Here is a 23,770-nt window from a genome sequence, read left to right on the forward strand (position 1 = left end):
AGGTTAGCCAACTCCGATTGGTTGTGAAATATCACACGGACCCAGAGTTGCTGTGGCTTTAAATGAGGCCAAGGAAATTTCCTGTTTTCCTGCTCAAATACTTTTTTTCTCCCTCTCTCCCTCTCTCTACCTCCTTTGTCCCTTCTTCTACCTTGCCAGGTCCTGGTCCCTTCCTCCTTCCCGGTCTCCCTTTCCTCGATCACCCTCCTCCACTCCCTGCGCCCTCCCCTAGGATTAGGCGCGGACCGGGAAGGGTGGGAGTGGTGGGGGAAGCTCTCCCTTTAAGAGGCAGCGTGCAGTGACGAATTGTTGAAATTGCCATTGCAGGATGGCACGCCGCTATAAATTCATTGTCCCACCTCCTCGCATCTTCACTGTGTTGGAGCCGCTCTCCGCGCCCGCAGCAGCCGACTGGGGATGACCACGGGCGGGAGGACGCGGTAGTGGAAGGGTCCCGGACGCCCCGCCTGGCTGGCTCGCCGCAGGCCGCCTCCTGCCTTTTGATTTTAAGCATTTTAGGATTTTTTTTATTTTTTTATTTTTTTTTTTTTTTTCCTTTCCGTCTCTTTCCCCTCTACCTTCGGGTTCCAGCAGAGCCGAGGAAGCCCACCGAATACGAAAGGAAGTGGATCGGGGCTTGGAAGCTCCTCCGCAGCGGGCGAGCCTTAGGCTTCGAGGGGGCGGGAGCCGGCGCGCACTAGTTGCGGGCGGGGAGTGCGGTCGCCCTCCTTACTCTTTTTTCTCATTTGTTTTGGTCGGTTTGTGCAACGATCTTGTCTGCATTAGTCTTCTCTCCTTTTTCATATTTGGTAGCTCTCCACCGCCTGGCTTTTGCTTTTTGCTCCCCCTCCCCTCCCCCTTTTTATTTTTCTTTCTCCGTCTCTTGGAGCACAATTCCAAACATTTTCCAAACCAACAAAGAAAAAGTTCGCACGCTGGCACTGCGGCCAGGACAGGCTGGCGGTCTGCTGCGGGTTCCCTCTACCCTTCCCTGGACACTTGACCCAACTTTGCACGCGAGTGTGTAGAGTGTGTGGGTAGGTGGGTGGGAGAGTGAGTCCCCCACCCCCGCCCCTGAAACTTCCATAGCAAATAGCAAACATCCAGCTAGACCCAAGCGCGCAGCCCCTCCCGGCGGGCAGCGCACTATGCGGCTCCAGTGGGCGTCCCTGCTGCTGCTGCTGTGCGCCTCCTGCCTGTCCCTGACCGCTGACAGCCCCATCAAGGCACCTGCCCAGGATAAAACAAGGCAGCCTCGGGCTGCGGCAGCTGCAGCCCAGTCGAGCCAGCCGCAGGGGGAGGAGATGCAGGAGCTGGACCATCTGAACCTGCTGGCCAGGCAGCGCAGGAGCAGCGGGCTGGTGCAGAATATAGACCAGCTCTACTCTGGAGGTGGCAAGGTGGGCTACTTTGTCTATGTGGGCGGCCGGAGGTTCCTGCTGGATCTGGAGAGGGATGACTCAGTGGGCACCGCTGGTGGCATTCTTACTGCAGGAGGTGGACTTAGTGCATCATCTAGCCACCGGGGTCACTGCTTCTACCGGGGCACCGTGGATGGCAGCCCTAGATCCCTAGCTGTCTTTGACCTCTGCGGAGGTCTCGACGGCTTCTTCGCGGTCAAGCACGCGCGCTACACTTTGAAGCCGCTCCTGCGTTCCTGGGCAGAGGCGGAGGCCAGACGAGTGTACGGGGATGGGTCTTCACGCGTCCTGCACATCTACACCCGCGAGGGCTTCAGCTTCGAAGCCCTGCCACCACGCGCCAGCTGTGAGACTCCCGCGTCCCCACTTAGGCCTCAAGAGCGCCCCTCGGTGCACAGTAGTTCTAGGCGACGCACAGCTCTGGCCCCGCAGCTCCTAGACCAGTCAACTTTCTCACCCGCTGAGGATGCAGTTCCTCAGACTTGGTGGAGGCGGAGGCGCCGTTCCATCTCTAGGGCCCGCCAGGTGGAGCTCCTTTTGGTGGCTGACTCCTCCATGGCGAGGATGTATGGCCGGGGCCTGCAACATTACCTGCTGACCCTAGCTTCCATCGCGAATAGGCTGTACAGTCATGCTAGCATCGAGAACCACATCCGCCTGGCCGTGGTGAAGGTGGTGGTGCTGGCCGACAAGGACAAGAGTCTGGAGGTGAGCAAGAATGCCGCCACGACCCTCAAGAACTTTTGCAAGTGGCAGCACCAGCACAATCAGCTAGGCGATGACCATGAGGAGCACTACGACGCAGCTATCCTGTTCACCAGAGAGGTAGGTACAGCGGGTGGGTGCCCAGCTCTGGGATACGGAGGCGCAGGTGGACGGGATGGTCTCACGGGTGGCTCTCTTTCCGCAACAAACTACCTGCCACTCACTGTAGATTTGCTTAACTGCACCTGTAGGAAATTCAGCCTCCAGCACCACGCAGGTGTCCAATCAGCCTCTGTAGTGCATCCTGCTTTTAGTGAGGGGACCTGTTTTAGGAGAGCAACATTCAACAAAGCTGGATGCCATCCAGTCAGACACAACAGTATGGTGTACAAGCATGATAAGAAGGCATGTTTGTGCTTGAGGAAGGTGAACAGTTAAATGGGAAAGGGGGAAAGTGCCTTTGAAATCGTGTTTTCTACTTCTCAGTGAAGACAAAAATGCTGCTTTGTGCAACTTAATGGGAAAGACTTGAAAGTTGGCAGTCGCTTTTATCTGATTGATGACCTCCCTTGTAAATGTCCTTATGCGAACCCTTCTGCATGCAACACTAGCTCTTTCCAAAGGACTCCTTTTCTAATGTGGCTTCCAAATGGGCTTCTGACGTGTCCACCTTGGAATCTGAGTTGCTGAGAGGGAAGAAATGTGGGAGGGCCAGGAGGATGCAGAAGTCCAATCAGCTGAGAGGACAACCCCGAAGGTCCCTGAGCAAGGCCTTCTCCTAGCACATCCCAAGTACCACCCTCCAACCCAGCTGCCAAACAAGGGTCAAATCCAGTTGGAAGGTTTGGGTTTCGGATGAATGTTTCTGAAGGTCTGGGCAGAGCTTCAGGATGTGGGGAAAGAATGTTTTCCAAGGACTTCCCCCATGTTAAGGAACATGGTTAAAGGGAAGGAAAGAGATGGGTCATTATAAACCCAGACATTCTGGGAGGAACAAATCTATTTACACAGTTACCAGACCACCACGTTAGTGTGACATGTCAGACACAAAGTCGGGTCTTGCTGGCAGATATGAGCTGAGCCCGTGTTCACATTCACAAAGCCGTCTTGGTTGCCAGCATTTCCCTCCATTACCCTTATCTTATTTCCTCCCATCCCTGTTGACACTCTTCTTCCCAACTGATCCACTTCTATTGTGTGTGTGCATGTGTGTGTGCATTATGATGACAGCTTCAGTGTACGCATAATTGTCATGGCCATCAGACACCCAAAAGTCACAAAAGTCAACTTAGGATGAGTAGTCCACTATCCTCCTTATTCCTAGCATTTTGATGTGTTTTGAGTCTGTGATTTAAGCCTGGCCCATTGCCAAAATACAGTCCCCTGCCTAATGTGGGCCTCTTATATACCTGGAAGGTACTGGTGTTTAAAACTCATACTAGGTATATGAGATCCATCCAGAACAAATTAAGTAGCTACAAATGCAAAATTGCAAATTATAGCAATAGAGCAAGGGTAGGAAGTTCAATGGCACACTGTAAAGGATTTAGGGTACTACATTTTATTGTTACTTAATTTTCTATTTTTACTATGGGAACCATGGTATAAAGGAAACAGCGTTAATAAATTCAGAAGAGAGAAAAACTTGTGGTTCATGGGGTGGACATGAATGTAACCCACATGCAAACAAAGCCACCAAAGGCAGCATTTAGGGAGAAGTGGGCATCACAGTCTTGTGTGCAACGGAAAACCTTTCATGTCATTGAGAGATGCTCCGGAAAGCGTCCCTTCAATCCTCTCCTCATGGCTAGTCTTTGAAATGGCAGAACATTCATTTTGTAGGCTGCCCTGTGAAATATTGCTGTAAAACTATCCCTTTTTCTTGGTTTCCAAGTCTTCTTCTTTTTTATTTTTTCATAAGCAACTTTCCACGTCTGTGTTTCCTGGTGTTGCTATGTCATGAGTGCTTGCCAAGAAGGAGGCTTGGGACGGTTTGTGGAAGGAGGTTCCCTAAAGAAAGAGGAAAAAATACTTTTGTAGGCAGACCACACCAAAAGGCATGTACTGCCAATCATCGTAATAATTTTCTCTCGGCTTTAATACAAAAGTGTAGTTCATAATTCTAAAATCAAACTGAAGGCCTCTCACTCTTTAGCCCCTTCCACATTCTTTTCCCAGTTATTTCCCAACTGAAAGGGAACCAGCCTGTGATTCCAAGTGGTGTCTATTGCTTTTTTGAGGTTTATTTTTCACTTGGGTAACTGACAGTCACCTTTTTCCGATCTGGAAAATGCATCACTATAGTTTACCTAGACAAAAGCAATGTAGAAATAAATTCATTCTCCAAGTTGTTTTTAATTTAAACATTCTTAATTACATTCTATTGATGGAGGAGGTCATGTGCCAGAGCATGTAGGCAAGCATCAAAAAGGACAACTTCTGGGAATTAGTTTTTTTCCTCTACCATGTGGGTCCCAGGGATCAAACTCAGGTTCTCAGACTCTGTGACAGTGTCTTTACCCACCTGAGCCAGCCCTAACTTAGCTTTACTAAAAGTTACTAGATTCGCCAAGATGATTTTCACATGGGACATACTTCAGTGACGCCCTCTCTGGCTTCCTTGCTGAGCAGAAGCATACTTAAATACAGCAAATGCCATTTGGCTTGTGGTTGATCGCTAATATATTCATCTAACTTCACAAGCATTAAACCTTTGAAAAGCATTGATAATATGAATCTATTATTCTAATTTAAAAGAGAACTATTAGGAGGCTAGTGAAAGCATTTCAATGCTGGGTAATACTCACTTAAAAGTACTCAGCATGCAAAGTTAAACTCTGCCTAATGCTTCAAAAACTGGAAAAAAAGAAGTCTAAAAGAGAGACGACCAAGACTCCACCATCCAGGGGAAGTCAGGTATTTTCAGGCTGGCCCATATGAAAGAAATAACTCCCATAACTATTTCTCTTCAATGAGAAATACCCAGAGTTGGCACCTGGATTCCATTTTTACAACTCTGTTTTGAGTGTAAGATGTGTGTTGCTTAGCAGCCAGACGCTCAGCCATCAAATCCATGTTTTGATGGGCTCAGAGTTCTGTTCAAATTTTGTGTCCAGATGTCTTCTGCTAAATTGCTTGTTTTTCAGGCGTGAAGCAAATGTGTGAGGAAGGGCTTTCCACTCCTGTTTACTAGCCAGTAACACCTTGAACATTGTGTCTAGCAGTCAGCAGAAGAGTGTTAATAATTCAGCTATCACGGTAGCACACTTCACTGCCCCGGCTATGCCCTGGCCTTCAGTAATGTTCTAATTATAGAAACAACACCCATTATTTTTCTGGCACAAAGTCACTTCCATTGTGAATAGAATTTCTGCTGGAATTCACACTATTTCTGCCACCAAACATTAGAAATCCAGCCCCCAGGGGTTTACTCATTGCTTCCCAGAGTCCTCTTCTAATTTTGATTACCTCCCTTATTATACAATGAATTTTTAAAGACAATTGTGAGTTTATTGTGATGTCTTGAAAAAGACATCTTCCTGATTGATGTCAAAATCAGAAATTATTTCACACATTTCTTTACAAAGACCAGCAACAAGGAATTCTTTACTACTGCATAAACTAAATATATTGGGTTGAATGTGAACAGGCTAAGAAATTGCAATCAGAGACCTATTAATTTTCATTAGTTGCTAAAGCATGCTTTAATGAGTTATTATGTGCCACCTAGATCCTCTCTTCTCCCATGCCTGTCTTAGGATTCTTGATCCAGGATTCAAACATTCCCCTCTACTAGGAGCTTCCTTCTGAGGGTAGGCAAGTAATGGACACTAGGAGACAAAAACCTTGGGAGAGAGAGAGGGTTGCACTCTTTGCCATTGGTTTGCTGACTGGACCAACTAATTAAGTCAAAACCACTCTGAGCTTACAGTGACCATTGTCAAAGAATTACAGTTACAGACCAGCCTTAAAGATTTAATAATCCAGGAGTTACAAATCAACCTAAAAAAGATTTAATAATCCAGAAATGGGAAGAGTGCTTATGGATTAAGCAGTTCTAGCTTATCATGCATGAAAAAGGTATAAGGTTTTTTTTTTACAAACTTGAGCCATAAAACAATAATTACAGCAAGACAAAGGACTTAGATTGTCTCATAGTAGGCACTGTGCATGTGCATGCACATTTGCTATGGAAAGACAGTCTGTTTGTGAGATCAAAGCAACAAGACCAAAAATACCTGCTTGCCATCTGCAGGCTTATCAGAGGCAGAGAGGATGTATGAACAAATCACTCATATCAGGAAAGCCAATAGACTCTCACCATGGATAAACAAAGTCTATGGCAAGAAAGAGAAGAAAACCACTGATTCTTCCTTGGTGGCTCTACCCAGCTCTCTATATAAACATATAATTGCATTGTTTTCAATAGATGGACTGATTTGATTTGGATTCAACTTCCTGTTTCTGAGCATTTCTTAAGTACTATTGTCCACAGTATGAATCATTTCATCCCTAAACAACTGAACAATCAGCAGCTATCATGCTGTTTTGTTTTGCAAGTAGAAACATACATTTGAAGAGAAACACAGGTAATCTGAAGACAAAGTCCCGCCAGTTGGTCTTCAAACTTATTGTGATTGGTTTATTCAAATACCCAATCAACAATGATCTTTATAGCTAGATATACAAAGTTTTAAAAAGTCACCACTTCCAAAAACTCTATTCCAGAAAATATAGCATTGATATGAATGGGTATATACCCCATAGAGCTTCTGGTAGATACGGCTATCAGATGACACAGGCAGAGATGAAGCTGTAGAACTCAGTTCTGGAGAAGGCAGTGTTTGTGAAACACATGTCCAGGAGTTAACAGCAGACACACCAAGCTGTCGCGTGCCATGAATAGCCAGAGGCAGTGTGAAGAGCTGGTAAAGTGTAGAAAGGGGTTGTAAGAAGACAGAGAACAGGAGGTTTGAATGATTATTGATGAAGTAAAGAAAAATGTAACAAACAGATTACTGGGGAAAAATCATATATTGCAGATATTGGGTTGCTAGTGCTACAATAACAAAATACCAAAGGAGAGGCAGATCTAACAAAAAAAAGAGAGAGAGAGAGAGAAAGAAATTCACACTCAGTTCTGGAAACTGGAAAGTTCAAGATCAAAGATTGCGCTGATACACCTTCTGATGAGACATCTCTTCTTGGTTTATAGGAGTCTGTCTTCTTCCTGTGTTTACATTGTCATTCCTATTTCCCTATGTCTGTCGAAAAGAGGAGGTGTGACAGGGAAAGAAAACAGAAGAGATAGGAACAGAAAGAAAGGAGAGGGAAGGAAAGAGGTCATGAAGAACCCTGTATTATCAGAGCTGAGTTCCATCCTTTTGAAGTTATAGACTCTTTCTCCAAATACGGTAACGCCGGAATACTGGGAATTGGGTTGAAGAATTTAGGGACAATACACTCAGATCATAGCATCATGCTACAGCATCTCATCCTGTGTACTAATTGCAGTGGAAATCAATGGAAAGAGCATTAGTGGAGGAGACAGCTGAGGAGTGCTACTGATTGGCTGACTGACTCTTGTGGGCACAGTGGTCTTAGGGATTGAAAGATGTGGGACAAGACAGGTTTATGAAAAAGAGAGAAATATGGGTAAGTTAAGATTTTCTGGTAGATAGAATATTTCAGCTTATGGTTTGAGGATCAAAATACAAAGGACCTGTGCAGGAAGTAGTTGCCAGAATAGGTCATGGAGAAGTCCAGGCTACACTGTGTAGAGTTGTGTGTGACAATCTGTGATCAAATGGAAGAAAAAATTAATCTTATATGATCCATACTCTAAGGAGTTAACTGATCACAGCATATAGATTTGGAAATTTCAGGTGGCAAAAGAATCAGTATGAACTCTTCAGTGTTAGTCCAGGTAGGAAGGAATAATGAAAAGCATGAGAAATAGAGGACGGTTACTGTGATTGAGATTTTGTTCATGTGTGTGTGTGTATGTGTGTGTGTGTGTGTGTGTGTGAGAGAGAGAGAGAGAGAGAGAGAGAGAGAGAGAGAGAGAGGACTAAGGGAAGAGGGAGAGAGGAGCTAGCTGTATCAGAACATTTCTTATCTCTCTCTTGTTTTCTAGAACATCTTTCACAGTGCGTTTTGTGTATTTTGTATGCTTCTCATTGCTTAGCTTCACCAACATACCTAATGCATGAAGACCACCATAGCTGTTTTATTTGCAATAAGAAAAGAAATTCATTTGATTAAGTGCAGATTGTGATTGTAAAAGATAATGTTCATGTCAGGAATAGGATTGTTATTTAACAATGTCATGTTGTGGAGTACAGGGAGTGCAATGTTTAGCTATAATTAAAATTCAACTTCACTGTGCTGAAGCTAAAGACTGGCATGCTTACCTCTTCTGATCTTTAATTTCTTCGTCTATATTTCAGATGTTTTAAGTTAATACCATTATAGGTGTAGCTGGAGCCCTTGCATGAATGATGTGAAGAACGTTTGTCTCAAAATTCATAAATTGTTTGTAAATTGTGTCTTATAAGTAGATTTGAAATCTCAGAAAAAATCAGCCTTACATTCACCATCATCAAGGACTGGTCCAAGCACCTGTTCCCCTCAGTCCACAGTTTTCTGTTTCTCTTCATCTCCTGTCTCTTTACCTCATACTTATCAGAGTGATGTCTGCTCTTAAAATTCTTCAATCAGATTGTTCTTCCAGACTCCCTGTTAGTCCACTACAAACTCTTGATACTGTAGTCTCAGCAAATGTCCTGTCATGTCATTCCCAAGTCAGAGCTTGCTTTCCTGAGTCCTACCTTGCTAAGATGACCTTCTCAGAACATTATACCCAATCCTGTGGAAGCCGTGCTGATTCTCTCAAGGAGGGTCTATCCACCCCTCTGGGTACACGCAACTCCCTGTTCATCACAGCGTGTCAGTTTGCTTCCTCGCCACACTTCCATGTCGGGAGCTCACTAAGCTACCATGCTTCCTGAGAACCAGCATTTGAGCTTTGCCTTCTGTATGCATGTGTGAGACTGTAATACAGAAATCACCAATGTGCACAGTCAGTACAGAGTAGTCAGGGATGAAAAATCCGCAAGGCAAATCCATATGTATAAATATCAGTATATATGTGTGTATGATACTTGTGATTAAAATATAGATCCTAGTGTTAATTCTTCTGCCACAAGTCTCTTTGCAGCAGAATTGTATGGAAAGATGAGCAGGCATCTCAAACATTGTGATGTCTTACCGTTGCTTTGAACTTCACTGCTGGCCTGACAAGTAGATAATACTATATGAAGTGTTCTTCTTTGACCTAAGTGACTGCTACTGCTGTCTTTGGGAAGGTATCTGCCCTTATCAGAATGTATATTTCCTCCAATTCCTTAACTCAGAAAATTTTTACTGCATGGAAAAACAATCACTCAATCAAGACCAGAAATTCTTCCACTTCTATGACATTCTTTGCTTGGATAGCGATGCCCTCTCAGTGCTTGGCCTCTTTTCCCATCCGGTACTAAGCACAGGTGTTTGCCAAGCTCCCCTCTGAGCCCTGAAGTTCTAGGTGGCATGTTCTGTTGCCTCCCCATCCACTTCTCTGTCTCTACAAATCTGGTGGGGGCACTACTAGTATTTCTGAATGGCATGAAAAGTCACACAATCCCCACATTCACATATTCACGGTCCCTCCGACAGTAACAGGCTTAATGACTTCCTTATGGAAGCTTTTTGGTCCTGAAGACTCTCTCAGATATATCTTGAAGTCAAAACCACTGTCTCCGTCCTGTAACCTGGCTAACACCACACCATGGGACCACAGTTAACTCCCCTAACACTTTCAGAACACTTACATTTTACTCAGTCTTTCACAGTATCATTCAATAACCAATAATAATAAGTTATTGATCCTACATAGATAACTAGGGCCAGAAAAGCAAATCTATAGTTTGCCCTGTGATGGATGCTGAGGAAGCAGAAAAACCACTTGCCAACTCTTTTAATTCAGTTACCTCTTTCATAGATGCTGAGCTGCCTGCTTTAGTGTCTCTTGCCTTCAATTTTAGAAGACATGTCACTATATATGCTATAATGTGTATACATTAATATGTGATCACCCCAGTACTATCCTTACCCTTCCTCTGGATTTTAAAAATCCTATCAACTTGAAGGCTAACTGTTGTAAAGGGTCACCAGAAAACAAAAGGTATGGATGCGATATTCTATATTAATAGTTTGATATATAGTCTTCATACCTTAAGAAAAACATTGGCTCGCAATGCCCTTATGTTCTTTGTACATCTTCGGGTGAAAAGAGAACTGCACTAAAATGTTGGAAAGTACGTGAGAGAAATGGAAAGTTTGCCGCTTTATAATTACAGCTGTTGAAGTAGAATGGCATGGCGGTGTCGTCAAGGGGCTTAATCAGTATGGTTAAAAAAACAGCAAGTGCTTCTGTTCATCATTTAGTCACATGCACAATTTCCATGGCAAAAGGCCAAATGCATTTCATGCAATTCAAAGAAAACAAGGGGGCTGATGGCCTCTAATGAGCAATTGATTAGCAGTAAACAGAGATAATAGACTTCCGGTTTCCACTCCACTGGGGACAGGAAGGCCATTTCCTTCTGCAATGGCTCCAAGCTGATTAGTGACACAGGAGTGGAAGTCAATTCTTGGATTTTACTATTTGGAGATAATCAACTCCAAATTATGATTATAAACATAAATCTTGGTTTAAAACATATGTGAATGTAAAAATAACCTACTGTGTACGGATTTAACTATGACTGGGGTTCTGCTCCTAAAATTGCTAAAATGATGAAAGAGAGGATTAAAAATGTGTTATACTGTATTGCTTTCCCAAATAGAAATTATTATGCAAAAGACTACTTGAGTTTCAATATTTTAAAACCACTGATTTGTTCTTAGCTGCTGTAATTTGGAATTGCATGGGATGACAAGAAAAGATGCCCGGGGACATTTAGGGCAGTGTTGTTGACATGAGGCTGCAATTCACAGCCTGCTGGCTGATAAGAAGCTGATTTTCATTATCTGGAACTATAATAACATTGTGGCAACTGAGTAGCAACAGCACAAGAAAGACCTAGAAACATAGATTTGAGAATTGGGTATAGCTTTTAAATCTTGCTCACCTTTGTTGGACTTCTATATAGCAAAAGGGAGAGAAAGGAGGAGTGCCTTTGGGCCTGAGTCTATACACTGGACATGTAGGAACACCACCTTGCACCTGGGTGCCTGAGGCAGCTTAGGTCCTACCAGCAGGCAGCACAATAAAGATGTATGGGGACCATTTCATGGAGTCTGACTGTATCTCACTATTCATCTTAATTAGAAAAATGTTTAATTACTCAAATGGTTGAGTACCTACTGTAGAATACACGTTGTGAACAGATGACAGCTATAATAGAAACAATACTTTTCAAAACTATTATTTTAAATTTCTTTTCAAGGTTAATTATTAATGTATGGCTTACTTAGGAATGCTATATTATTCTTTTGGTTGGCAAATATATATGTTGAGTTTAATGACATTCATAAATATACACAAGAAATCTTTATGTCTACTTAATACTTAGTTTAACACTTAAAGAGAATGTTATTAGACATGGTACATGTCAAAAGTTCTAGCTTCTATTATATTCTTCAGGCTTCACTTCTTTAGTGTCCTGTTGATGTTCTTCAAATGTTTTTTAAAAATTAATATATGACCATTTATGCTTCTGAGAATCTCTTAGAAGCTGTGACACTTCTCAAAAATAAAATGAATACACTCATGTCTACCTGCACAACATACTTGTATCACACGTTTTCTTGTGTGCAATGAGGTTGATACACACTGTACTAAAACTATGTGCAAAATGGCTCAATGGGTAACGGTTCTTGATGCCAACTGGGACAAACTGAGTTTAATCTCCGAGGCTCACATGATGGAAGAGGAAACCTGACTCCCACAAGTTGTCCTCTGGCAACTTTATGTGCACTATGGTACATAGATGTTCACACACACAATAAATAAGCATAAAATGATTTAAAAAGCTGTGTGTGACCCCCACATAGGTTTCTGAAGATGCAGAATATGAAATTACAATTCAATTGGGAAATTTGAAACTGATCTTTCAAGTAATAATGGACAAATAAGAGTTTTTCTTTCTGTAAAGTTATTCACATAAATTTCAGTTTAGTTTGTTTCTTGTATAAATGACTAAATGTATGCATATACACAAATATATGTATAAATACAAATGTCCCTGTGATGTATATTCTATCACAAATCTGTGGTTATAGATGGACTCAAACAGAAAACAAATTATTTGCCCTCTCTTCTAAGAAGTTCAGCTTGAATTTAGGGGAGAATATTGGACTTTGCTATGCTGAACACATGCAACCCTTGGCATTTGTGTATGGACTGCAGCTTTAAGGCTCTAAAGTTTAAACTGTAATGGGCAAACTGTAATCATGACATCTTCTAAAATGTCGTTGAATTTCTTTATCCTTCTGTGCTTCTGGGTTGCAGAGAAGCTCAGAAGAGTTTCTGCTTTGAATTTGTCTTTGGAAGGCTTCCAACACTGAGCAGGTGACACCATAAACATATCCCAGTCTTGCCATTTGGGGTGAGCAAGTGGCTGTCCATGGTGGCTCCTTCTGGATGCAAATTGATTTTAATGATTTCTTTCTTTCTCCCGGGCAGGATTTATGTGGGCATCATTCATGTGACACCCTGGGAATGGCAGACGTTGGGACCATATGTTCTCCGGAGCGCAGCTGTGCTGTGATTGAAGATGATGGTCTCCACGCAGCTTTCACTGTGGCTCATGAAATTGGTACGCAGCGTCTTTTCTCTTCCCTCGCCAAATCAAACACTTGTAACAGCTGCAACAGGACCCAAAATACTTGGCAATTAATTCCAGATTCCTTCTGGTTCAGATGTACCATTGAGTATTACATTTGTTTACATTTGAACTTTCAGGGTTTACTAATGCAGGAAAAGGAAGGCAAAGTCAGCAGCACAGTAGATGTTTCCTTTTGACAGTGCCATTTTAACGTTAAGGAGAAACTTGCTGCAGAGTTTTTTCTCTCTCTTTAAGCATCCCTAAAGGACTCCTAGACAGAATTTGTCACAGTTGCCCATGGAATGCAGAGTGTCCCTTTTAGAAGTTATTCAGGACAGTGTTGACTCATCCAAGGATAATCAGTTTGCACAGAAATTTAACATGTTTTGTGCCATCCTGGGTGGTAATAGTAGGTTCCTGTCAAAGGGAACCAGCAGCTTGAGGTAAATATTCCTGTCTCCTTCCCAGTAGCCAGGCAGCTGGATCCAAGCTGGCTCTCAGCATAGTTTACTTTATAATATCACATATTCAGTTTGCTTAGTATACCAAATATTTCTAAATCCTATAACTGTAAATTGAGGGCAGAGGTAAACAGTTAATCTATATTCCTGGGATAAGAAACTTTAACCACTAACCTTGGAAACTGATGTACAAGAAACTGACTTAGTACTTAGGAAAAAATGTTATAATCAGATACATACAACTTTGTCTCTTACTGAAGTAATTTTCCCACTGTGTCAAATCATTCTATTATTAAACTCTTTGAGACCTTCCTTCATTTCTAAAATATAAGGAGAGCCCTACGTTCTATATGGAATTGTTTTAGGAACTAAATCGGGTGGATTGTAGAAAGTGGGTATTGTAGGCAGGGACTACTAATTTGTAAGAACCTGAGTAATAACACAGAAACTATATTAATTACAATACTGTTTGGCAAATAGCTGAGGCATATTTCTAGCTAACTGTTAAATTAACCCGTTTCTATTAATCTGTGTATCACCACGAGGCTGTGGCCTACTGGTAAAGTTCTGGCTGGAAGTTGGCATCTTTCTCCTTCAGCAGCTACAGGTTGTCTCCCTGACTCTGGCGACTTTCTCTTTATACCTCTGTTCAGATTTCCTGCCTGCCATTGGCCAAAACAGCTTCTTCAATATCAATGGTAATAAAACATATTCATAGCATACAGAGGGGAATCCCACATCAGGGTATCACTTATATTCATATCCACATACATCAATTAAATATCTCATTCCCTTTCTTAATTTATGCATAACCTCTTTGCATCTTTGTTTGTGGTGCAAGGAATCATTCAGTCATCATTGCATTTAGATTTTTTTCAATATTTTTGTTTAAAAGATTCAGCTTGTTAAAGCTACAGTCATAACTATTAAGTAAAAATTAAAATTTCTACCACAATTTCCTAGTAATCTGTGTTTACTAACCACATTTTTTTGAAGAGCTGAATAATGACTAGTGAAAGGGACAATTTTGTGAATCCAAAGATTATAGCAGTTGACCAGAATTAAGTAATTGCATTTCAACTATTGTATTTCAAGTTCTGATCCTCACATTGATGTACCGACAGTCTCCTTAGCATCAAATATAACTCTTTGATGAAAACAGCAATCCCACACCATTATTGATGTTAATTCGTTTCAAAACATTTTGAGCATCTTTCACGTAATCCAAAGTGCTGAGATGAAGCCCAGTCACTTTCAGTTTCCTGCAAAATCCTATTCATCCAGGTCATTTAGACACCTTGATATATCTGTTGTCCCTATATGGCCAACCAATAATAAACTATAGTGAATCACACATTATTTAAGGAAGGCTACTGCTTTTTTCTGCCCTCCTCTCCTTTACACAGAGTGACAGAATTGGCAGGTTTCCCCACAAGAGAAATGCTGATATTTCTCCAAAGTACCTTCCTTGCTTCTTTTGACTCTCATACCACACCACCTAGACTAGAGTGTCTAAATCACATTCCCTGTCCTCCTAAATTCTTCAGCAAGTCCTCTGAGTTGTACAGGCTGATGAAGCAGTGAGAGACACGGAGCCAGGCAAAAAAGGACAGGCATAATTGCACAGAAGAACAATGTAGGAGCATAGTGAGCGCTTATATGCAGAGTCAAACTGATGTGGAATGTCGTCTGTATATGTGTTGCTTTATTGGTTGGTGAATAAAGTTGTTTCTGCCAACAACTCAGCAGAGTAACGCTAGAGAGAAAGTCCAAACAAAGATACAGAGAGAGAGAGTAGGTGCAGTCAAGGAGACGCCATGTAGCTGCCGAAGGAGACAGACGCCTCCAGGAACTTACCGGTGGGCCACAGGCTAGTGGTAATACATAGATAAATAGAAATGGGTTTATTTAAGATGTAAGAGTTAGTTAATTAGAAGCTTGAGCTAATAGGTCAAGCAATGTTGTAATTAATATAGTTTCTGTGTGATTATTCGGGTCTGGGCAGCTGAGAATAAATAAGCAGTCTGTTTACATCAAACCTGTGTCTTTGTATATCATTACATCCTGATGTCTCCTTTAATCTCTTGATTGCGTTATCTCTTTTTGATTCATTATAACTCTTTGTGATTCATTTTCCAGTTAAATATTGTCTGCCTAGTTTTCATTTCTGTACTGCAAATGGCCTAAAGAGATATTTAAAGTCCAAAGGTCCAAAGAATATGGATTTTATTCCTTTTTTAATAAAAAATCTCTTATTAATTTCACTTTAATAGCTTCCTTATTCTATTTTAATTTTACCTAAATATTCTGAAGATACGTTATACAATGTGAGCTTTAAAGTTTTAGAAGTGATAATCCTACCTAAGACTTTATCTCTGTGGATGACCATCTCTAAACATCTTAACTCATCAATCTGTTCAGTGTTTATTTCTTAATTGTTTCATGAACTGTCAGCTCAACCTATGCTAATCATGGACTAGATTTTAATTATGCTCTACTCTTAGATATTTCCTACCTTCTCTTTTATTATGTATTTGTTACTTTTTAAGATGTGGAAATTATATACACAGTCAATGTATTTATAAAAAATATCATTTTCAAGCTGTGGCTTTCAAGTATTTAGAATCTGCTTGAATCTCATTCCAAAATGTGCAGTTTCCTTCTTTCCAAACAAATGCTGTCAATGTGCTCCTGCACTGAAAACATAAACTAGAAATTCAGAATGCTAGCATAGATTGTCTTTTTCATAGGAAATAAAGGAATGTATTTGATTAAGAATAGCTTCTATTAACTGACAAAGGATCTCATAGAGTGTTGTACACTTTCTTTTGCTGTATATAGTGGTTTCAAATACAGGGTACAGTTCCTTTTATGCACAAAGAAATCAAAAAATTCTCCCCTCACATAGTCTACATTAAAAAAAAAAAACTCTTAAGTCGAAAATTAGCACATAAGATTAAAAAAGGGATGGTGGGCATAATGGCACACTGACACCATTAACACTGCAAAGGCTGACACAGAAGGGTCAGTTTCAAGCCAGCCTGAGTCATATAGGGAGACTCTGTCTCAAAAAGAAAAAGAAAAAACACAAACAATAGAAACCTTGTGATGCTACAGCGCAGGTCGTGGAGCAGCATGGGTTAGATTACCCGTTCTGAGAAATTCTTGCCTGTTTTACCTGTTAGCTGGGACTCTCCTGTCATCTGCTAATCCATTCAATCTCAAAATCAAATGAACAATGAAGTGCAAGAAGTTGAATTACATAGTTACCTGATGCCAATACCACTGGTTACAGGCTTCTGCAAGAGCAATGTTCACTAACATGGACAAGACCCATACGCAGTTTTTAATTGCCTTCTGCCTTCTAGGCTGTGCACAGTAAATACTGACTCAATTGCTAGAGCATTTCAGAATGTTGCTTCAAATCATCCAAGTGCTTTGGGTGAAGGCAGGAACGTGTTTACAGCTATTTTACAATCCAAATGAGAACGGCAGAAAGTTTTCAAGTTGATGTAAGTTTACATTCTAAGTTTATATTTTTAAGTTGTCAAGCTTTTATTATAGACTTGTAATAATAAAGATTTCACCTGCTGCACATATGGTCATTAAAGACAACCATTTTACTGATGTTGAGCCAGCTTCTAATATACTAAGGGGAACAATAGGATTTTATTGCGATTAATGAAATTCATAATTTCCAAACACACGAAGGGTTTGTGTTATAGTAGTTAATTATAAAATGTGCTAAGTGAATTTCTCCACAGAGAGAGACCGCAATGTGTTTCCTAAGTTGAAACTAGGCAGCTTAAAGAGCCAGACTGAGGAAGTGGTTGAGACACAACAGGGGTCTGCCTGGATTGTGCTGTGGTTGGAGGCTGCCCTGGTTGTGCTGATCAGAGTGTGACTCTGCCCTAGATGGCTAGATTAAACAAGCCTATGTTTTAAGAAACTGCATGTCCGCTTCCCCCAAACACTTGGTAGACCAAAGGCAAGTCCGCAGAATCAGATGTTCCGTCGGCGAGGCAAGCGAGATGTGAAGTGAGAAAAAAGCCGGGGTTCGACTTATTATTTATCTTCGGACGTGTCACTTTAATCAACCAGACTTGGCATATTTGCTGTCATACTTGAATTAACACCTCACATGTCTTTCTTGGACCGGGGATAAATGGTAGGGATAGGTATGGGTTACATGTCTCTAGCACTGCGAAATTTAATGTTTACTATGACTTTAAAAATAAATTTTAGCCCAATCCATGTTTCTCTAGGGCAGGCCTGTTAATTTTTTTGCCACATAGGTTGACACCAGCTACTTGAGCATGGCATTGAAAAGTAAATTGCAGTCATAATATGTGGTTTGTTTCTCTTTTCAAATTAGGGCATTGTTCTCTCCCTCTCAATTCAAAGTACTTAGTAATATTAAAATTTGTCACAAATACTAACAGAGGGCTAGCTTCTTGGTAAAGTGTATGCTTGTAAACACAAAGACATGAGTTCAATGCCCATAATCCACATTAAAGTAAAACCAGAAACAAAATCAGACATTGTTGTACATACTTGTAATCCCAGGACTAGTGAGGCAGAGACCCCTGGATTTTACTGGTCCACTTGGAGCATTCCAGGCCAATTACAGACAAGGTATCAAAGAAAAAATTTAAGGTGAATTGTGCCAGAAGAACATGAGCCAAATTCTCCTCTAATCTTTCACAGGCATGTGCACACAGGCACACATATACTAGCATACACATGTGCACACACAGCACACATGCACAGCAAAAATTAAATACTATAATGGAGCACCCAACAAAAGAGGAAGTTAACATTCAAAGAAATTTCAAGACCTGTGTAATATTCATAACTAGCATAGTTCAAGGGTCAGATTCAAATTCAGCCCTCTGGTTCCAGAATCTAAGATTCTAATAGTACTGCATAATGAGTTTTGGAGATTGTTTAGTGGGAAATTCATTTAAATGAAGAGATCGTCATAGGGTAAAAGAGTAAATTTTTTTTCTCTTCCTAAGTTACATGCTCAATACCACATTGATCATTTTTACACAATGTTTTCTTAAAGGGGTGTTTCCAAGTGTTATCACCTCAATATAAATGTCCATGTTAGGAAGAGCATGTCCCGTACAGCTATTGGAGGTCATGATTCCTCTCTGTGGTGGTTCTAGATTCTGTCCCCTGTGAGCTGTTGACTCAGTTTTCAACTCCTGGCCAGACCTTCTTGCACCTCCATAATCCCAGCTGGAAAATTAGGTAAATGAAAAACATGACCTCATTAAGAAACAGATGCCTTTTCTGAGCTGCACTTTCCCAAGTAAACACATTACAGGGCTTCTTGGGACATTTTTGTAGGATGTGGTGCTGTGTTCCCTTGATTATTGGTTAGTTTGGGAACAGGAGACAAGAACTTGAAATTCTGTTTAATTTGCAGACCAAAGTTTAGCAAAACACTCCGTTTCCTTCCTGAGGTCAGTGCTGCCCAGTAATACCTGAGTTGAATGAGCAGCCAACCCAGCGGTCCCCTTGAACGTAATGTGTCTTGGCTGGAGATGTGGCAGTTGGTGTAGCTCTTCTTGCCTTCACGGTGTCCTGAGTCCCGTCTCCAGTGCTTGATAAAGCAAGAGCTGGATAACCTACCTGTGATCCAGCCTTCAGGTGGCAGAGACTGAGGATCAGAAGTTCAAGGTCGTCCTTAGCTTTGGATTAAATTTAGTGCCAGCCTAGGATAATTACAAACTGTCTTTAAAAAAAAAAGTCTGCATTTCCATGGGTATGTATTTTGTGTTCCCTTCACAGCTATTTGAAAGCCATGACTGCCATCTGTGATGGCAGAGTTTAAATTTCCCAGATTCTGGATTTGCACTGCCCTACTATGTCACCTGTTCTGCAAGCACCTCAGGCATTTGTATGTAATGTATCATTCAGTTCTCAATAATGCTGGCAAATTCCAGACTGACATTAAATGTCTTCACATCATGACTGGTGACACAGGCTTTAAACACACACTGCGCTTACTGTTTGCGACTTTCAGTATGTGTGTCACATCTTCCCTGAAGAGCATCCCACACCCTTCACATTGTTCTTCCTTTTCGACTCCTGCCCAGCCCTGGAGGGAAAATCACATGTGTCCCTCCCTGTACCCTGAGTCTAGCTGCTCTGGAACTGGCCACCTGTTTGTGGGGTGCTTCCCTGTTCTTCTAGAGTCATGACTCCTGCAGCCCTAGAGAGCATGCTTTCCCCAGGCAAGAAACAGCTTTTCTCTATGGAAGATGGAGTGTTTTTAACCTCAGTCTTCCAGCCAGTCCTCAGGCAGTATTTCTGCCTGATTGGAGGATTCTTACAAAACTCTCATCTCCTTTAAGCTGCAGCAGAGATGGAGCTTTGATTTCTTAGTGCTCGAATCAGCAATCTGTTCTGGTTGAACTTGCTTATATGTGTCTGTCTTTTGTGGCAACCTTTAGCGATGATAAAAATCATTGTATGATATCAAATAGCACACTAAATAATTTATTAAATCATGCCAAATATTTTCAAAACAAACTGCCTGATTGATATTATTTAAAATTTTAAGTTTATAGGAGTTACTACTATGTGTGACAAAAACAAAAATGAGACCCTTCCTTTAGCTCCTCAAAGTGAATCTGATGTTTGCCACACATAATATCTTTTAAACCATAAATCCAAAATACACCCTCCAAATGAAGTGAAAATCCCTTGACGCACTAATAAAAATGCTTTTGGAAAATGCTATTTATATCAATTTGGAAGGAAAAATTCTGGCTTCATTACACATGTGTGAAAATCTTAGATAATATAATGCAAAAAGCACATATTGCCAAATGTAATCCATGGATTTGATGAGATATCCCACGATGGAAATTCCACTGGGCACATTTCCCTCTTTCTTTTCTCATGACACAATACAAATCCCCAGCATGAAGCTTCCAGGCAGGCTCCACTGTGCTGGCTGTTAAAGCTTCTACCTTGGAAAAATCCAGGGACTGCAGGGTGAATTCTCAGCAACTGCTGGATAGATTAGGTAATTTTTAACAATCTTAATAAAAATGTTTTCTGTGGATGGTGACACCCTTGAAAAACTTCTCTGCACACCACTGACAAATGAGAGGGGCGATCTAGCTTCCTGTGCTATTTGGGACACACTTCCCAAATGGTTCCCAGCATGAGGTGCGATGGAGAGACTTTCAGAGACATCTTGCTTGCCTGATAAATTTTGTAAATGCTGCTGAAGGCAATAATCAAATAAATAGCATGAATATGTGGAGAATTGGAAGGTCACTGAATCGTAGTCATTTCACTTCAAGCACAAGAGCAGACAGCTGCACAGGGAATAATTTTGTTATGAGGTGCCAGTGATTTAACAAGTTGGCCCAAAGTAGCTGGAATGTGGAGCGAGGATCTCATCTCTGTTGGGCTGGGTTGCTCTGCATTGACTGGACTCTTGATCAGATGGCCAGTGTTCCTGCATTTGCTGTATAAGAATCTGAGGGGAAAAGTGACCAGTCTGCTGTACTGTCTTATTCTTGATGTTGGGGAGTTTATTTGATTCTGAAAGCTTAGCTGAAATAACTACCTACTTCAACTCTTTTTAAAAAGCCTTTTAGATTTATAGAAAAATGTCAATGTACCCCTTAGGCTATGGAAAAAATGAAATTGAATAACAAGAAGCAATTTGAGATTCTTGTAATCTAAGTAATCTGACACACTCTGAGAACTGATACTTGGATAGATGAGAGGGCAATGGTCTAGACTGGGATTTCAGGAAGTACAGAAGGAAGAGTTAAGTGTACACACATCCTGGCCAGGTGCCTTGGAACCATTACTCATCTTCTTGGCATCCTGTTCTTCACCCATGTCTGGCACTCCAAAATGAGTAAATTGTTTTTTTTAACCATAATACAATATAGATGACCATATTTTCAAGAGGTTCTTTGTGAGACTAGTAACTATATACAATTCACTAAATATCTATAATAAACAACGTGTGAAGAGGGATGATATTTTACACAACAAGAAAGTATCTAAATGGTACTTTTTATTTGTTTTCTCTCCTTGGGTCGTCTCAGAGTATTACTTATGTACTTGACAAAGAAAACAGAAGTCATTGACATTCAAAAACCATCTACTGTTTGCTGTGTGCACAGCATTAAGTCATATAAAAAGGTTTTAGCTGTAGATGTGGGAAATGTACTTAGATCTTCTGAGGCTTGCAGTTGATCAGAGAAGGCAGAATGCTAACAGTAAAAATAATACGTGGTGAGGGCTATGACATAATCCCATAGAGGCCTCCGAAATTCATGACTCTAAATGAGGTTTTACATGTCAGTGAGCATATGTGATCCAGATGGACTTTGGGATTATCTACTTCATTTACATTTTCAATTTTCATCCAAATGTTCACCCAAAAGCAACTACTTCATAACATCATGCAGCTTTCATATGACCTGAGGATCAGTCTGGATATGCAGACTGTTAAAGTCACCATTGATTAAGTGCCAAAAAAAAATGAAGATGTGGTTGGTAATGTATTGTTAGGTGGAAGTAGAACTTTCGAGTCATCTGTAATCGGCATTTTTTTTCTTTCTCATGTCATTTTCACTCTCTCTTCTCTTCCCTAGGACATTTACTTGGCCTCTCCCATGATGATTCCAAATTCTGTGAAGAGAATTTTGGTTCCACAGAGGACAAGCGTTTAATGTCTTCAATCCTCACCAGCATTGATGCATCCAAGCCATGGTCTAAATGCACTTCAGCCACCATTACAGAATTCCTGGATGATGGTCATGGTATGTAGCTTTAAGGACAACAGAGATTCATGAAAACAGGTTCAGATTTTTGCATCATGATGGCCTCATAATGCTCCAGTCATCTTGTGAGACAATGGTTGCTCAGACAGTTTCAGAAGAGAAGCAAGCAAATTGATTGCCTCTTGGCATACAATGCTAGCATCCCTGGTGGCATTACAGCTATGGTAATTTTGCTGTTGACTTAAAAAGTTCAAAAGGGAAACTGTGTGGAAGACCACACAGAACGCCTAGCAGTGGGTGCTCTGAAAACCTAGCTTTTATTTCCTCTTTCACCAGTAAGTTCCTGTGAGAACATTGGTTGACATCTTGGCTTTCATGGTATTAATGTATCTCAGAATCATCTGTTGCATGTCTATTATAAGGGTTTGGTTAAGAATCCATAATTCTATTGGATTCTCTTTATAGTAACATAAAACCAGGAAAGGAAGCTCTTTAGATATTCATTGACTAGAAAAATTTGAATTCATCCTGACAACAGATTCTCCTGGAAGTAGAATAAAAACTACAGGACAAAAATAGCAAAACCATGGTGGGAAGCGACTTTAAGAACTTCAAAGGAAATTTGCTGGCTTTATCCTTTACAGGCAGTTCAAGAACATAACATACTTTATTAAACTCTGTAAGACTAGGATTAGCGCTGTAAGTCATATGAAAGTACAGAGGAAGTCATAATTTCTAGAAATAATAAATCCTGCCCCCTAAGTAGTCCACAGAACAAGCTGCTGCAAATTTCCTCTCATCTTTTACTGTTTTAGCATCATAGAAATGAGGCAGGCTGGACGTGCACAGTTGGAAGGAATCCTTGAGATCATAGAATTCAACTTGCCCCAGCTTTCAGGAAAGAGTATGTTCTGTCTTCTTTCTGCTCTCTTAAAGGGTGTCTCTTTCTGAAAAAGGTGGCTAAGTCTTGGATTTTGAAGATAATAACAATTTCCATAAATGTTCTATGAGTCATTGTTCAAAGCAGGATTAAGGGAATCTATACCCTTAATCTTTACCCTAATTTTCAAAAAGTTTTGATTTATAATCACCTGATATCTCAATGTGTTAGGCATTTTTAACTTCAACTAAAGAGTGCCAAAACAATCAATAAATTAAATTCATCTCAAATTCATGGATGCTTTCTACACAGTGCCTTTTATGCTGTGTACTCAAAATGTGTTCATTTTACTTCATGCTTCCCTATATTAGTGTTGAACTGGTAAATCTCCCATGGATTCTAGAATTTGCATTTCATAACCTTAAAAGTAATCTATCTCTAGCCTTGCTTGGAAGTTCTTTTGATATTAGCATCATGGTAGTGCAAACCTGTAAACCTGGCACTCTGCAGCCTAATACAAGATGACTGTGAGGTCCAGGGCAGTCTTAGATGCAAAGCAAAGCCATTCCTAAAAAACAAAAAACAAGAATACAAAAAAAAACCACAATTATTTTTATCAATAACAAATAAATACCTTTAATAGTGGAAAACACAGTCTCTATTT

At 40.8% G+C, this 23,770-nt stretch overlaps 1 protein-coding gene across 1 annotated transcript in view; it reads left to right on the forward strand.

The window, feature by feature from the left end:
* The first annotated feature begins 1,110 nt into the window (after nt 1-1,110).
* The window catches only part of Adamts5 (ADAM metallopeptidase with thrombospondin type 1 motif 5), a 38,999-nt gene continuing 16,339 nt past the window's right edge, over nt 1,111-23,770 (forward strand). The window contains exons 1-3 of the mRNA XM_041678650.1: nt 1,111-2,246; nt 12,856-12,988; nt 22,098-22,265. Of these exons, the coding sequence (XP_041534584.1) occupies nt 1,149-2,246; nt 12,856-12,988; nt 22,098-22,265 (1,399 nt within the window). The 5' untranslated portion in view covers nt 1,111-1,148. The remainder of the gene's footprint in view (nt 2,247-12,855; nt 12,989-22,097; nt 22,266-23,770) is intronic.

The sequence above is a fragment of the Microtus oregoni genome, unplaced genomic scaffold (genome assembly GCF_018167655.1).
Source record: "Microtus oregoni isolate MIOR12 unplaced genomic scaffold, Mior012 000030F_ref0000283, whole genome shotgun sequence".
NCBI classification, from domain to species: Eukaryota; Metazoa; Chordata; class Mammalia; order Rodentia; family Cricetidae; genus Microtus; species Microtus oregoni.